General features: G+C 37.0%; 1 protein-coding gene across 1 annotated transcript; it reads left to right on the top strand.

Annotated features, from left to right (window-relative positions):
* Positions 1 to 2380: 2380 nt before the first annotated feature.
* On the top strand, positions 2381 to 13257 carry LOC145782219 (sonic hedgehog protein-like). The gene is made up of 4 exons (XM_082593994.1): positions 2381 to 2966; positions 7897 to 8032; positions 8768 to 8899; positions 11175 to 13257. Exons 1-4 carry the CDS (start codon positions 2460 to 2462, stop codon positions 11972 to 11974), a joined length of 1575 nt encoding a protein of 524 aa, XP_082450120.1. The 5' UTR covers positions 2381 to 2459; the 3' UTR covers positions 11975 to 13257.
* The last annotated feature ends 4866 nt before the right edge of the window (positions 13258 to 18123 follow it).

The following is an 18123-nucleotide window of genomic DNA, read 5'->3' on the forward strand; positions in this document are numbered from 1 at the left end:
TTCTAGCTTTTAACAGTTGAGGCATGGCACATGATGAAAAGGAAATATTGCTTTTGCCTCGTTTCTTTTGGGTTTTGGCATTTATATGGTTGGCGTTTGAAACTTTTAACGAACTGCGGTTTATGAAACTTATTTGACATTGCTTTGGATGAACATTATTAGTTCACAAATGACTTTAGAAGAAATAGCTGGTAGCCTATTGCAATGCATGTTGAAAAAGTAGCATAAAATATAAAACGAATTACTTAAGAACAACACAGATAACACTTGAGTTCGTGTTGACATCTCGAAGTTAGGTTTACCCAGTTATAGCCATTTTTGAAATTTAACAGAAGGGTTTGATGTTTGCATAAAGCCCTGTGAGATTTTCATGCCTTAGCTGTGTTTTTTAACACCATCATTTTAGTTTTTATCTTTCCGCAATAAATTTGTCAAAGCATTATCGATGAATCAAATCAAAAAACAGAACCTGGATTACCAATGTCGGAGGGGCTTAGCAGAAACTCGGCAAGACAGCATTGCTGGCGCCACGGGTTTAAAACTGTCGGATATGACTTAATAGAATTTTACAATTAAAACTTCTTTTAGTGAGGGGTGCTGGTAACTATCATCTTGCAAATCTTGATTACAAACTTTTTTGCCAGTGTAAGGTATTTATTCTGATGGAAGATAAAACATTCTTCATATGACGTTTTCTTGCCATAGCCTAGCCTTAAAATAAATGATCTCAGACGTGAAGTGAAAATAAAGATACATTATTTTGAAACAGGTTAAAAATGAAGAGTAACATTTACTGTCTTTTTTATCTTTGACAGCCCCCTTTGTCTATAAAACCTTGTCAACAGTTTTTGTTTTTCCAACTTTCAAGATCACAAATGTTATTTTTATTGATTTTTTTTTAGTTTCGACTCACGCGATTGGCTTGTATAGGTTAAGATCTACACTCAGAAGTGGCAGAACATAAGAATGTAACGCTTCGAAGAAAAAAATTAGAGAATAGTTTGTCACGATGTTTCTTCTGAAAGGAAACACAGCCCAAGTCACGATGTAACGGATTCCAGAGCCAAGAAAAAGGAGGACAGTTTGGAATCTAGCGTTGACATTAAATCTCGACTCTTATAAGAGACGGCACAAATTATGTACCTCACTTCAGTTGCTAGTTGATTTCCGACAACAGGCACTGTCCAAGTATTTTTCGACGCCGTACAAAAGTTAAAATTGCTTGATTTCTATTCGTTGATTGTCATAATGTGGCAGTATTGAAATCGGAGAAAAGCGAGTTCTCTATCAATTGCTTTTTAAATTACAATGAAAATGTAATAATCTAGGATTAATGAGTTTACACGAGTGCAGGTATCGACGGGAGTTCACGTTGATTAGATTGCATGCAACTGCGAAGGGGTTATTAGGCTTACCACAAAGTCAAGCGTTTGCTATAAGCTGATTTTGCGAGCTTGTGCAACAGCGGTAACAAGATCTAGGCTACAAATCAGCAGGCTATGCTTCAAAGTAAGAGGCTTGTGTTGCATTTCATTGGAATTTTAGCAGGATACAGGCATGAATAAAGGAAATTCGATTCAGTATGTCCTCAGTACTGTAATTAATTGTCTTGCTTTACTTGTCGCGACAATTTGAATAACATCTGAGTTTCACTTTGCAGTCATTTTGCATAATATTGCCTCAATAGGCCTAGTTCAGGCACTGCAGTAGATCGGTAAAGCGATAGTCAAAAGTTTGTTCTAATTTGGCCGAGTCTTTCCAACAGTTCGTAGAATGTATTAGTGTGTTGAGGAGTAACTGAAGGTTAAAAACTTGGAAATTTAAATCTGAAAGAATTTTATCATAGGCTTGTTTTTTTCAGTTTAACCAGTGGTTGCAGATAATTGGTAATGCAGGAATGTAATTGCGTTACGTTAGGCCTACCTTATTGTTGGTGTCTTTAAGTAAAAGATCCTTGTTTCTGATACTACGTCAGCATCGGCCTAACAGTGATATTTTGTCCAGTAACTAATTTTGTGATATTTAGGCCCAACAGTGATATTTTGTCCAGTAACTGATTTTGTGTGTTTTCTCAGTTTTCAAGTATTTATGATGTAAATTGCTTGTGTTTTACTGTAAGCTGTATGATCAAAGCTTTTACTATACCGGAACCTACATTTAAATGCCAAGCGGCTAACACCACACAGCAAAGGCGTTACACAAAGGGTAAAGATGTTGTAGATGAAGACTTCTGCTTTGACTCAACTTAAAGACTTGAAAAGTCCTGTGAACATTACTTGTGAATAACGTAATGGTTTTTCAAGAATAATTGAAATTACTTAAATTGCCAATCTGATCAAGATTTCCGAAGGAACATTTTCAGAACGAAACCAAACAAAATGGTTGAACTAGTAAACTCTATTTATTCATGTGAACAATTGCAAGTTTGCGAGAACTTAAATGACACTGAGAATCAAGCGATGCATATCAAATGCAAGCGATGCTATCAAAGACAGTCCCAGCAAGAAACTATCTCTCCTACGTGCTTTCAACGAAGCCACAAAAACTTAAACTCAAAAATACTTTCATGCTGTCGAACTTCTGTGACAAAGTCACTAAGATTTTGCTTATACAGTTTTATTATATGGACGCTAGCAGTCGCCCCACTATTAAACGATTTAGCAAAAAACTCGTTACCGTTTAAATTCAGAATATCACTCGGCGGAGTGATATTAACGCAAGCCTGTCATCCTGGTTCAACAAACGGGGGAGGAACACGCCCTCGTCCAGCTGTCAATTTATCCCCGTTCCAAAGAAACGAATATATTCCAAAAATGTCTGAGCAGACGATCGGCGCAAGCGGTCCGGCGGAAGGGCCGATTTATCGGAACACGCGACGATTTAGCGACGAGCTTTCTCCGAATTGGAATCCTGATATTGTCTTCAGAGACGAAGAGCACACAAACGAAGATAGAATGATGACAAAGGTAGGTGGTAATTGTTTATACTGTTGTTATTATGGCTGAACAGCACTTTAGCTTTAGAAAACAGTCAACCAATTGAGAGAAGAATTACTTTTTAACTCATATGGTCTATAATGGTATTGTATTACTTTGAGAATTGTGCTTTTCTGTTTGATGCCACAAAATAAGCAACACGTTTTGCAGAGAGCTTATGACCCATATAGGTAATTTGGTTTCGTAGCTTGAGCCTGTTGACCAAGAGAAGCATGATATCGCCATACAAGCATTAAACTCGATTATTACTGTTGTTATAAACTTTATGACAGGCGATGCAATTATTTTTTAAACTACTCATAAATGCTTTATTTTTTGGTTTATTTCGCTCATGCAGTTCGACCGACTGTGCAAATATTGTACTTACAAACTGTGTACAGACCGAAAGCATTTCACCTTCCATGTCTGTTAAATCAATCACTACAGAAGTAGCCTCACACCAATAGTGGCGTCTGGGTTGTGAAAGGGATACTTTTTTGTTTTTGCAGCAGTGGTATCTTCAATTTTGAACATAAATTGATGTCGCTGACTGGGCCTGACAACTTGAAACGTGATAAGAAACAAAAACTAATTACCTTTTGATTGACGACATATTGGCACAAACAAAGCTTGTGGAGTTGACTTAAGCAAGTTCTTTCAAAACATCACCTGCCGTAACACTGGATTGAACTGCCATCAATCAATGATATGCTCTGTTGCTAATAAGAATTTCTGATGATTTATGACATATTCATAACTTTACTGTAGCAAAATTATTCTTTAATGTTGTGTTGAAAACATCTTCTTGATTTGCGGTTGAGTTATGTTGTTACTTTACCATAGTTTTTCTGAATGAATATTTTTATAGTTCAAACGTTTAAACACGTAAAAGCATCAATCGAAGCGAAGTTTGTGGGTTTTGGTGGTTAAGAACATTGATAAGGGCGGGCAAACATTTTCGGCTTGTCAGCATTGCAAATTACGTACAAATACATGACGCAATCGTGAGAACTGTTCAGTCATTAGGATTTCGTCAAAGGGCAAAAATATGTATGTGACACAGGTAAAGTTTTGATTAATGGTAAATAGACTTATCAGTCAATTTATTACCTAATGTGACTTTTTCTTTATGAAACAATGACATAAGGCACACACACACACACACACACACACACACACACACACACACACACACACACACACACACACACAATGATTAAAATTATTTTAGTCTTTCTTTTCCAATCAAGCCGTTATGAAATGTTTGGTATTGTGTAGCTAAAATTGTAAAATAAACAAAGAATAATGTCAAAAGTATGTTGAAAAATAAAACATTTCTGAACGGAAGGTAGGAATAAACTGCAGTCGGCTACAAGCAGTTCATACTTGGTGAATTTTCAAATTAAAAACATGTTGAAAAATGATCACAAGAGCTTATACAGTAGCTATATTTTTCAAAGAATGGGTTGCTTATTACATGCCTAAAGGAAAAATCCTGTCAAATTGCAGGAAAGCATGGTTTAAAAACAACAAGCATAAATACCATGTTTTCATTCTGCATTTATAAATTAGACGTCTTGTGTGCATACTTTCACCCTTTCTTTCATACTTTCACCCCGCCTTGATCTTGCTGCCTGTTTCATCTGACTGGGTTTAGCAATACGTCCACACGGCAATTTTTCTATGTCAATCTTTGTGTTTCCGGATACGCAAAATAAACAGAGTTCTGGTTGATTGTAGTGCCAGTGTGACCAAAAGTAGACTATAAAGTGCCACTGACCCTTTGATTTGTTTCTCTTTATGGGTTGAAAAGAAACTTTATGCTCAACTGCAGTATTCGCTTAACCCGTAGGATTTTGCAAAGCAACGAAAATATTTTTGAAATTTATGTGTAAGTGAACTACATTAGACTTTGTCCAATGAGATGGTGGTACAACAATTGCCTACTGAGAAAAACTTTGGTAGGATAAATTTAGTAATCGACATAATATCTTTACCGATAAAAAAATTCGATTCAAAAGTTGAGTTATTTTGAGAGTTTACGAAGTACATTTACTGTACACTGCTTATTATGATAGTCTTCTTAATTTTGCGCAGATGCCCTACAAAATAATTTTTTGACACAACTTTAGATCATGTGACGTTCTACGTTGGGTCGATAGGAGGTTCTATCTGACATTAATTTGCAATGATCTAAACATGAAACCTAAACATCAAAAAATTAGGTCATATTTTTTTTTTTGAAAATGCAGTATTTTTGCGATAATACTTAAAGATTCGTGAGCTAAGCTATACAGAAGTAGAACCGCCAGCTCAATACCTAAAACTGCTTTCACGGACCACCTTTTAATCAATCTCACGCAATTTTCCGTCATAAATACGACGATCTAGCCTACTGATATGATTTTATCCAAGTTGCAACATTTTAAGTCTATATTCAATAATTCAAATAGAAATAATCAATAAATTACCTACAAAATGTTAAAAAAACTAATTATACCAAGAAGCAAAATCTAAACTCAAATAATTTGCACGCGCTTAATTAAGTCGGCTATGTTTTTATCACACCACGGATCGATATGCTATGGAATGTTTTTGCAATATTCCATCAAATAAAGTTTAGCTGTAAACTTTTTTTAGTTTAAATATGTTACGAGTTTTTTTTATTAAGTTTTTTTTTTTCTTCTAAAATCACTAACTGCTTAGGTGTTGGGACGATAGGCTACGGTTTAATTTAACTGATGCGAAGGGCAAAACATATGGTTTGAATATAGATTTAAGCATTTTTTCTGAATGTAAGAAAAATACTGTATTTAAGTTTTAACCAACTTTTAATGTGTCCGTCAGGCAATTGAATGAGAACCAAAGTGATTAAATATGATATTTCTCGCTTAAAAAAAACTTTCAACGAAAAATACATTGTCACAAACATGCAATGCATCTTTTTGATTATCGTCGCTTTGCAACTAAACATTGCAATCGTCTCTTAAAGCATGCCAGTCTACTGAAGACGTGATCTTGAATGAAGTTGTATCTTGCTTTTAATCAACACCCATGAGTTGAAAAATTATTTACCATCAAAGTGACTCGAATCAAAGGAATAAGGGCGAGCCTAACCAAGAATTTATTGGACGAAGACATTTTGGGGCTGGGTCTTTTGAAAGGATCTGACCGCTTACTCTGATTTAAAGTGGTATTTAGCATGAAGTCTGAGAAGCCGTTAATGGTATTTTTGTTTTCTTGAAACATTCGTTTTCTGACAAAAAGTTTTATAAATACATTCGCTCTGAATTTTTTACATTCTTCCCTTGTAAATCCACCCTAATCGGGTTTTAGTTTTTGTAAGTTTTAAAATTGTGAAAAGTATATGTTAACCCCTAACGAAGAAATCATGTTTCAATTTTTTTTTTATTAAACTGCTACTGGCCAATCAATAAACAAAAAAACTTGGATTTAGTTATAGGCTACGCCCTGAAAGAGACCTTCAATTTAATGTAGATAGCAATGAAACAAAAATCCTCGATTTGACATTTGGTCTGTGTTACTTTCTTATTGTGTAACTCCACAGGCTGCTTTAATCGATTTCGCATTTAGTTTTGCTTTATCGAGCGTGAAAAGCTTTTTAAAGTGGAAGCAATAGTTTACCTATTGAATTGGGCTAAGTAATGTAAAAATGAAAGATGGACACATTTTTTAGCGGTGATGACACTAATTAAACAACGTGGATACATGAGTTGGATATTGTAACCTGCCAAAAAGTAAAATAGATAAATACAAATTCGACACACTCTTTTAGTGTTTACTTCCATAGAATCTTTGCGCACATTAGTCACAACCCTTTGTTGGAAGCCAAGCGTGCAAAAGGTCTAGAGCTCAAATGTTTATCTCATTTAAAAAAGACCGATGATAAGCTCTGTTTCAAACGTGTGCAAACAGTTTTCTATTGTTTGGCTAGGCTACACATTCACGGTGTCACTGATTGATCAAGGTTATCGGCGCGATACTCATATCGTCAATAAAACTTGAACGCTTGGTGTCACATTTTCAAATTTATGACAAACTTATCAGGTCTTGATATCTTTATTCCTTTGCACATTCTGCTTGATGTATGCGTTTTGTTTGTTGCTTTATTGTTTGTACAAAATCGAATAAGTCATGCTGTGAACTTTCTATCACTTTTGAAGTGGCGTAGCCTACATTAATAATCATCAGCATTAAACCTTTTACAAATGTTTTACTTTTTCTGTCGTCAACAGCTTCAAAGCTTTTAATTTTTCTATTCAACGCTCTTTGTCAACGCGATCCATCAACTTTGCTGCAATCAAAGATACACATGAAACAGCATGTTGGCCCAAATATCCACATATCTAATTTCAATTTTGTGTCGTTTTTTGTACACAAATGATGAGCTAAACCAGGGGTGTGTGATATCCGGCCTGAGGGCACCAACACGGCACCCAACTTTCATTCTCGTGGATTTTCTTTTCGAAAATTATACAAAGTAAATTCTTTGGATTGTAAGAACAATGCTATTTAAAAATTATACTAAATGCGTTCAGAATAGTTTGTGTGAAGCAACATCTTCCTTCCCCTTCCAAACAGATCGATCGATTCGACTTTTGATTGATTTTCATACTTTGTAGCTACACGTCGTTCCGAATAAAACTTCTCACACATGAACAATCTCACATTTTCCTAAACTGCTGTATTTAAACAGGGTGTTCACAAAAAGTTGCATAGCTGAGGCTGGTCTGGCGACAGTGGCACATTTTTGCATCCAATGAAGATAATGCGTGAGCCATAAAGCTTGATTTTTTAATGAGATTTTTTTTAAATTTTGACACTGCACCTGTGGACAGCTGCTATCCCTATCGCCCTTCTAGCTGTGTCACTGTTCACAACTTGTTTCATGTTTTACCAGCGATGCACGGATCGACTGAACGTACTCGCCATTTGGGTCGCCAACCAATGGCCGGGGGTCAAGCTTCGAGTTACCGAGGGCTGGAATGACCCGGACACTGAAAGAATACGGCCAGAAAACGCGCTGCACTATGAAGGTATGATACTGTATGTTATCATCATCATCATCATCAACCAATTTAGATTATACAGGCCATGAATTAATCCTCATGTCGAGGGTGTGGCCTGTCTGTCTGTCTGTCGAGAACGAAGTCTTCCCCTCCACACTTCGCGATTTATTGGGTTGGCAGAGTCCATGTTCAGGGCTACAAGGTCACGTTTTACAAGTTCTTCCCAAGAAAGTTTTGGTCTACCTTGACCCCGCTGTGCTGCGATGTTGACACATCTGACCTGTGAGATCCAGCTTGAGCTGCGCTCAACGTGACCAAGCCATCTTAGTCTGCCTAATTGGAGGACTTCACTGATGTCTTTTAATTTGAGCTTTGATAGCAGAGTCTCAAACCGGATGTTGTCCTCAGGCCCAACCAGGCAGGTTCATCTTACCATCGCTCTGTCATTACGTTGTAGGCGCTTGACGGTGCTTGCTAAAGTAGCCCACGTTTCAGAGCCATAGAGCATGACATATTATGACATATATGTTTCTGATAAATCTTAGATGCTTTGTGACATAAGTTTTTAATAGTATTGATGATGTAACGTTAATGTAATAGATTTTTTTGTTGTTTTTGTTTTACTATTAAATTTTTATACATTTTTATTCATTTATAAAACCGGCACGATAAAATATATTTAAGAAACAAAAACTATTGTGATACTAACAAGTTTTTAAATGTAAGCGCACAATTCTATTTTTAAAACGTTCTCTTCCATAGGTCGAGCTGTGGATATCACAACAAATGATGAAGATTTTTCGAAGTATCCTATTCTTGCACGACTTGCGGTGGAGGCTGGTTTTGACTGGGTTTACTACAAACGGTTCCATGTCCATTGTTCCGTTAAATCAGGTACACAAAAAAGTGTTTGGAAATTTTGTTGGCCTATGTATACTTCATGTTTACTCTATATTAAGTCACAAACATATAGCTTAAAAATCGTTCTTTTACATACGATAACTATGCAGTTATGCTACGTTAACACTTGAAACTTTTTGCTTGATTTTTCTTTTTTGAAATTTAGAGCAATTTAATTTTTCCGTACTGCAATTGCTACTCTGCGAAAACCTCTGTGCATGAAAAAAAAGTCACGCGGACCTTCATTTAGCGTACAACCAAACGATTGAACATCTAATAAGTAAATAGAATCAGACAGGTTCGAAAACTTGTAATTTGTTGGAATAATAAATAAGTAATATCAATAAATTAGACAAGTTTTTAAACTTAGCCAGTTTTCTTTTCTTTTGTTTTTGAGTTAGGTTTTCATCAAAATTTTTTGGGTGAAACAAACACGCCGATACTTCACAACGATATAATTTATCATCATAACACACCATATCATCATAATCATCCAGCCCAAATCTACTACATGGTTCCCAACAACGCAAGACTAAAGCAGAGAAATCTTATCAATTTTACTTTTCTGCGATTTTATGACATTTTGATTTTTTTAGCTCGAGAAGGGAAGTAATTCTCGATTGTACTTTTATGTAAAATTTTTCCACTTCGGTAAATTTTGCCTAAATTTTGCCTATTAAGGTTGTTGGTATAAAATCGGCATGGAAAAAATTCAGTGACAAAATGTCCTTTTTTGTGAGCAGTCAGGCAGGAGCCAATCGAAGCCAATACAATTTGAAAGTCCGACATTTATGGTCGAAGCGTGTTTTGTGTATGAGCTCAGCCATAGAAACGCAATGAAACTCTTTCGACTGTCAAGTACAAATTTATTGAACCTAAATATGTTTGAAGAAAACGATCGTGCGGTTAACGCAGCATTGCTTGTTGCTTTTGGTTTTTGTAAACTCAATCAACAAACATGACAAATTGCCTACTGATTGGCAACGTTTGCCTCAAGCCAGACAAAAGGAAAAATCATAGTATTAATTTTTGTGCTCGTTTTGATAAATTGTAAGGCCTATTATGATTTGGTAATTTGAAAAATGTAGCAATTTAATCAGCACTCAAATAAGCTTATAAAGATCTATTTTTCAAACCTAGCAAAGATGTGGGCTATATGGCTTTGGCAATGCCACCAAAAATGGATCATATCAGAAAAAAGTTGAAAAGACTATATAGTAGACTGCAATGAAAGCAGCTACACTTTTTGATATAAAGCCCCTATAGAATATCGTGACTAAGCAAACAATGATAAAAAATCTCCATTGTGTTCGAAGGAATTAATCCTACTTTTACATATTTTTAAAAACGCTTTAACGCCCCAGAGTTTTGACCCCCAAAAGGCTAATCTTTTTCATCTTTGTGGACACGGCAGCCACAACAATGAAAACCCTTTATTCGTCCAAAATATTTTGTTGAGTGATTGTTGTATGCCTGCTACATTGTGTTTATTCTTTTCTTGTAAACTCTTGAAACGCTTCTTGTAAAAATATTTCTTTTCTTTGAAACATCCAGCTACAAATTTTGCAATGTCTTGGTGTTTAGCAAATCGGCTAAGAAGAAATGTTTTTGTAGGATGTGAAGAATAGCATTCAAAGAAGAAAAATGAACTTTGAAATGATGACAAGCGATAACCAAGCGTTTTACGCATCAGACCTGTGACTAGGAGCATTTTGCGCTCCTGCCTGTTGATCGAAACATAAAGTGCTCATTTCGTAGCGATTTAACATACGCTAGGTGACGTGGGACTTTTTATTACTTTGTATAGACCCGGATGTCGGCTATGTCAAACTGCCAGCAGTGGTGGTGCGTTGAGAGAATAATCGGTCTTTCATTCTTTAGAAGTTTGAAAATCAATGACAATTAGCTGTTTTTTAATCTTACAAGTATATGCAATATAATTAATCCCAAAACAAGCGAATGTAAAAAGCTAGCTGAGATGTTCACCTTTGACTACGAACTACAAAACAAAAACAAAGAAAAAGAGATTGACAAAACAGGATCTTGCAGCTGAAGCTCAACCAAAACCATACACAGTAACATACACAAGAAAATGTAAAATTTATGTATTTTTTTAACACTGAGCTATTTGTAGCTATAGGTAGGCTATCGTTTCGCATTTTCTAAATAAAGCACACAATTAATCCATTACGCTATTGAAAGACCTAGCCACGTTGTTTTTGGAAGCTGTACAACAAAAATTAAACTTTAATATCCGCTTTATTTTTAGATTCTTCAGACGCGGCTTTAAAAGGAGGGTGCTTTCCTGGCGATGCTTTGGTACCAATTCCAGGAGGAGGAGTAAAACAGATGCAAGAATTATTACCCGGAGATGAAGTCTTTTCACTTGATTCAAATGGAAACCTTGCTCCTGATGTTCTTCTAACTTTCATGGATGTTCAGTTTGATGTTCGAGCTGGAAGAAGATTAGGACGTGCTTTCGTCTCCATAACAACAGAAGAAGGTCATAATTTGCACTTGACTCGGAATCACTTGGTTTATGTGTCTTCAGCACAAACACAATCAAACCAAAGCAAAGATGAAATCACCTATCAGCTACCACCTCAGCACGATCTTCGTTCAGCCACTGCTGTGTTTGCCGGAAATGTTAAAATCGGTCAATACTTGTTTGTTGCTCCATCATTGTCGTTTGCAAACCTTTCTGTTCCTGCCTCAGTAAGTCGAGCAAGAGTTGCAAGCGTGGAAGTTGTGTCACGCTCCACTGGCGCCTTCGCCCCCTTGACAACACGTGGGAACATTGTGGTCGATCAAACATTAGCATCATGCTATGCTGTGATTGAAAGTGACACATTAGCACATGTAGTTATGGCTCCAACTCGTTATTATCATATTCTTCAACAGTGGTTGGCTTCTTGGTATGTAAACAATTGTACAGAACTCAACACTTCTCCGTATGATAGAAGGAAGAGTAAAGCCCTTCGTAGGGAAGAAGGGATATCAATTTATTCAAAAGTTTTATATGATATGGGTTACAGCTTTTTCTCCAGTTCAATGTTTTGGGGAGATTGAAACATTGCATTTCTTTGAGCGATCTCCATCTGGAGATTATATTTAAGTTTCTAACCACGCAATGGCTAGGCCAGTGGTTCCCAACCGGTGGGCCATGGTTTAGTGGTGTGCCATGACGCTGTTTCCGGTGAACCACAGAGCTAAGCATAAATTAGAATAATAAATCACAACAGCCTAATCATAATAAATTTTTATGAGCAGAAACTGTCTTAAAAAAACTGTTACCTTTCACCATCACGTGGTTGTGTGCTTCAGTCAGTCTTCTCATCTTCATAATATTTTGTGCTATTGTGACTTTGTGTCTTTTATTGCATAAGTTAATGGGCCACCATCAATATCTTCCTAATTTAATAGGCCATGAGCAGAAAAAGGCTGGGAACCACTCGGCTAGGCTATCAAGCGGATATTTACAGGCAGCCGTAAGTAAACTGTACGCTGCAATTTTTTACATGAAACTTGCTTCAAAGCAATGCACGGAAACGGATTTAAATGATGCTTTGACTTTTATTTAATATTTTTTGTGTGTATATTATTATTTATGGTTTATTAAAGACGATAATTTTATTACAATAATTTTTCTACAGAAGGACGAGAACTTACGCACGTCAACAAGGTCTTCGAAGATGACTTGTTGGTTTTTGAGGTTACGTGCCTTTTCGTAAATGCTGGCAGAAGCCACTATTACATGCAAAGTTTCATTTCAATGTATTAATTTCTTCTTTTTATAATTTTACGAAAGTACTATGTTACGTTTTATTTTTGTAATATTTGTTACTATTTTTGAAGATGACAGTTTTTCTATAACTTAATACTTATCTTCAATGACAATTTTACTCTATACAAAAACATTTTCCCTTTTCTTCACATTTTGTAAGCGCCTTAGATGAAAAACTTTTCTGTATGAATTTTGTATAAGTATAGCCTATTCCTAGCCAGAAAATAAGCTTTTTTGCATTGATTCAAATTTTTCAAAGTAGGCCTATACCTACTGGCCTATTATTATCTAACAAAAAGACCGACCATCTCCGCGGCTACCTGGGGGAACAATAATGGAAGTCAGAATACAATGCATTGAATAAATGTAGAAAAGGGCTGATTTGCTGGCTGGGTTAAAAACAATGTGTCACAGTTTTCAATAAAACGAAAAATGTAAAGTCTTGACTTGTATTTTATTTGAATATTTTTTTGAAAAATTTGCATGTTTGAGGTGGTTGTCTTGTCTTGGTTTGTAGCTTGCACAATTTCAATGTATTTTTCAACCACCTTGCTTTACACAAACCCCTATCGACTAGCACAAAAACTATTGGCCTAGCTGTTACAATAATAATTAATCAATTAAAGTAGTAGAATTTGTTTTTTGTCGCAAATATATGAAATGCAAACATATCATAACTTCAATCAGCTAAGTAATCATAAACATAGACTCGAAAAACCTTTGATAATAATCTTGCGTTTTGAAAATTTTGATAAATACCCTGGCCCTGGCCTACTAGAAATAAAGCATCGTAGACGACCTCCTAACAGATTAGCCTACTAAGTTTTTTGTTTCGGTAGTAGGCCTACCTGTTGTGCAGAGTAACGGTAGGCACTCAAACATAAAAGGTTTTTGTAAGACAAATGAATCATTGAACCAATCAAAAGTTACAGGAACAGCGTTTCAACCAATCAGAAGTTGCATGGAAAACAGAAAACAATTCTCATATGAAGTATATTACAGTGAGTCAACGTTTCATCGTCCATAGCTTGGCGTAGAAGCGTTAAGGTAGTGGTAGTCACTTCGATGTATTCGATTCCCACCCAAACGATAACTCTTCTTCTGTAATTACCAAACAAAGTTCAAACTATAGGATCAACTCTCTGGCTGAATGCTAAAAGGGTCACAATTAGACGGTAGTCACTTAAACATGTTCTGATTGCTTAGCAGTGCCATCGGGTCTTACAGGAAATTGTCATGTTTAAGTGGCTACCCGGAGTAACAACCAGGACTGTCGAGAAGAGGAATTTTGGCGTTTCTGGAATTGGAGTTGTTAAAATAACCTTTTTCAAAATATTCTTTCTTGTTCACCGTATTACGGTCAAAAAGTTTGCTAGATATTCAATTCAATTTATTTTTCTTTGTTGGAAAACAGCAGCAATTAAAGTTGCAAATAGTGAATGGAAACAAAACCAACAAAACGAAAAGGTGGCAAACCACAGAAGTTTAAAACGTGCATGCAATGCACATTTAAAGGGTACGTAGATGAATGTAAATTAAGCACGGTCACCAAACCTAAACAGTTTAAAATAGAAAAATCAGTTAAAAGAACGAGTTGGCTCCACATACCAAAAGCAACTGGAGGTGTGCCGGTTGATGAAGCCATCAATGCCAGTTGATGAAGAAACAAAAGTGTTTGTTCTTGTTTTTTTTGTTTGTCGTATCCAGGCTTACACCCGATGGTTGAAGATTTAGATTAAGTGGACGGGAAGGCAAGGAAGCTAATCTTCGTGTGAATCGCGTCCACCTTCAGGCATGTCTTTCAGTGTCCTGCCACAGCCGCATGCTCGAGCGGTGTCGAACCGGCGCCCTTTCGATTGCCGTTTTACGGTTCTCACCACTCAGCTATGCAGCTCTTGTTCTTGTTAGTCTTTGTGAAAGTCGCTGTTTCAATTTTGTTCACAACCTAAGTGAAATTAAATTTAAAAAATATGGAAAAGGAAAAAATCAAAAAATCTGGCAACAGTGAATTAGGAGTTGGCCAGTTATAAACCGAGGAGTCGGATTCCTATATTTTTCGCCCGATTCCACAGTCCCGGTAAAAACACTCCACGCTCAAGGCTGGTGAACGTCGGATTTCTCCCAACGCGACTTAGGCTACAAAAAACTTGGACTGAAATTGTCAAAATGTCTCAAGCATTGGGTGTATTTCTTTGAAGGAAGATGATGGCACCAAAATATTGTGAGTGAGAGCACACACGAGGGCTGTCGATCGAGTCAAGAAACAAATGCGCGACTCCGATTCCTCGGTTTATAATTAACTGATTGACAGAGATGTACGACGTTTAGGCCTAAAAACCAAATCCAATTCCGGATTTCAACTCAAAACTCAAGTCCAAATCCGGACTAGCCTATAGCCTAAGCATTGTAAAATACAAATCCGGTTAATCCGACAATCAACTAAGTCTAAAAGTAAGAAACTCACGGTACCGTTGCATTGTAGACAGTAGCTCGTTTGAAAATAATTAATCTATCTAGTCTACAGTAGTTCACCTACCGTACCACATTGCAATTAAATTTAACAAATCTTGTAATGTAGGCCTAAGCCAATCTGGAAACAAACGAACTGCTACTAAAAAGCAATGTCTTTTTACGTAAGGCCTTTTTTAACGACTCCGACTCCGGACAAGGCAAAATCCCTCCGACTCCGGCTCCACGACTTCGATTCCACAATCCACAGCCCCGACCTTGAGACAACCAGTTAACATTCAAGTGAAACAGTAAGCCTATGTTTACAAGAGGCGGCGGATGGTGTTGATTTGAGGGTCTACAATCAATCTTAGAAAAACTTGGAAATAGTATTGACTGCACGTGTCTATTGAGATGTTTGTGTCATTTTTATAAGGACTTCTCATGCCGCTACATTGATGTCGCCATTCCGTGCAACAGCAAGAAAGAACTCGATTGGTCATATGATGGTTGTTACCCAAAAGGCACATTGTCGGCTGCATAGCCGAGTGGTGAGAGTGGCAATCGAAAAGGCGTCAGTTTGACACTGCTCTAGAGCATGCGGCTGTGTCTTTGACACTAAAAGGCATGTCTGAAAGTGGACATGAAGATTGGCTTCATTGCCTTTGCGTCCACTTAATCTAAATCTTCAACAACCAGGTGTAAGCCTGGATACCACAAACAAACCCGAAAGGCATTATGCGACTGAGAAGAACTGTCTCACGAACACAGTCATAGAATGCATTGGTGATTTGTAGCCTTGCCTATTGCTATAGAGATATTGAAGAAATGAAAAAGGATGAACAGGTTGCCGCCGAAAAAAAAAAAACAGCATTCAAACACACTCGAGATCCGAACCTATTCAGCAAGATTGGGCTGAAATCGTCTTGCCCACACCGGCCGGTGGTGATATTCCAGCTGTAGAAGAAGCAAGAGCTGGACAGTCTTTTGAAGTTGTCTATGGTTGGCAGGCCCGGGTTTAGGGGGGGCAGAGGGTGCAGTTTCCCCGGGCTCCTCTTTTGAAGGGCCTCCAGAAAAATGTGATTTTGTATTATTATTTTCTCTCAGCCTTTGAAGTTTCTGCAAAATGCCTTCTTTTTCTTTCAAGGTTAATTTTAATCACAAGGTGGTTACTGAGCTTGGAGTAAAGGCATTAGCGGTGTTCGTGACTTTTAAGATAACTTTTTGTACGCCTCCCCCCCCCCCCGATCTAAAAGTTCCCCGGGCCCTCCATCAGATAAACCCGGCCCTGATGGTTGGTATGCTGCTCTACCAGCAGCAGCATCGAAACATGACTGGAAGAGCAGTGGTCAAGCAACTGAAGATTGGAGGGAGACTTCAATAGTAGGGGAGGATGAGGTAAGTTGAGCCACTTTTTACTTAAACGCTTCTACTAAGAAAACCGTTTGGTTTACAATAAAAGTGAAAGTGGCAGCATAATGGTTGATGCTTTGGCCTTAATTTAACAAAAAAATTTTTTTCATAACTCATAAGAATATTGAAAAAAAGCATGTTTTAAATATTACGTCATTTTGGCTCAACTTACCTACCCCACGTGGTAAGTTGAGCCGGGGTGTGAGGTAAGTTGAGCCACTCGTTTAAGTTCAATAACAAAAGCTGTAGCGATGGTAGCCAACATATAAAATGCTATGCAGTACATATGTTCACGAAATTATTGCCCAGCTATTGGTCCAGAATTGTAATATGGACTGTGACGCAATGGTGACGCCATCATTGCGATGCACTGTCATGCTTGAGCAACAATCTCATTATTTTTTCTCTATTCACAAGCTCGTGTTTTCGCTGCTTGGTGAAAACGTGGTTCGGCCTTTTACAATGTGATAAATCTATCGGACGGACGTATTAGAGTGTGCAGTGACTATTCCACTTCACAATTGACCCAGTTTCTTGTTGACAATATGTAGGCTAATCTTCACTCAACACATGTGGAACTTGAGTCGAAAGTTAGAAAGAAGACAGGTTGGGTAGCAGTTAATACATAGCTGCTACCAGGAAGAAAGAACAACATGTGAAAGGAAAAATTTATTTTGTTGTGACTGTTCGACTGTGAAATTGCGCACTTCCCAGTCGACAAATCTGCTACTTTTTCGTTGATTGAACGTCAACAGACGTTGAATCAATGTAGTACTAGACTAGTAGATCGTGTTAACTGAGCTGCAGAACAGAATATAAAACGATACATTAATACAGCACCATCCTGATTAAATAAACCTCCAAATGTGAATTTGATAAATCAATTTCCGTTGTCTGTCAGATCTTAACTTATTCCATATGCCACTGATCAAGAGAGCATGGAAACCGGAATTTCTGCTGACGGCAGAAAGTTTCTCCAAGTGGTCGTGTGAGGAAGCTTTAACGACATCCTCTTTAAGAAAAGCACACTCATCATCGTCTGCTTTAAAGACAAAGGACAACTTTTCCTCGGACTTTCCAGGCACTTTTCTTAAAAAGTTGGCCTCAATTTCTCCATCTTTATTGAAGTATTCGATTTTACCAATGTAATGCACAGGGTCGGGCTTTCCCTTGCATGTTGCTAGTAGGCTGCAGGTTACACTACAAATAAATTTAAATTTCAATAGACCAATGAACAAATTATTTTTCCAGATATTTAGACTATTAAAGAGTAAAATACACTTTGTTATCTATTTAATGACTACATGTATCATCACTTAACACTGGAAGCTGAAGTGAGGTAAGTTGAGCCACCGGCTCAACTTACCTGTATGTCACTGGCTCAACTTACCTCAAGGACGCCATTAAAAGTTAAACGGGAATTTCTCCAGTCTTATATGAGCTAGCAACCTCACTTTAATAGTTTCTGAATAAGCTAACATTAGTGATTACTGTTAGACATATCAATACTGATGAATGTCACAGACATTTTGTACAACTCAAAAAATCTTTTTTTTCAAAAAGTTCAAAAAAC

The sequence above is a fragment of the Aplidium turbinatum genome, chromosome 13, assembly GCF_918807975.1.
Source record: "Aplidium turbinatum chromosome 13, kaAplTurb1.1, whole genome shotgun sequence".
Classification (NCBI taxonomy): Eukaryota; Metazoa; Chordata; class Ascidiacea; order Aplousobranchia; family Polyclinidae; genus Aplidium; species Aplidium turbinatum.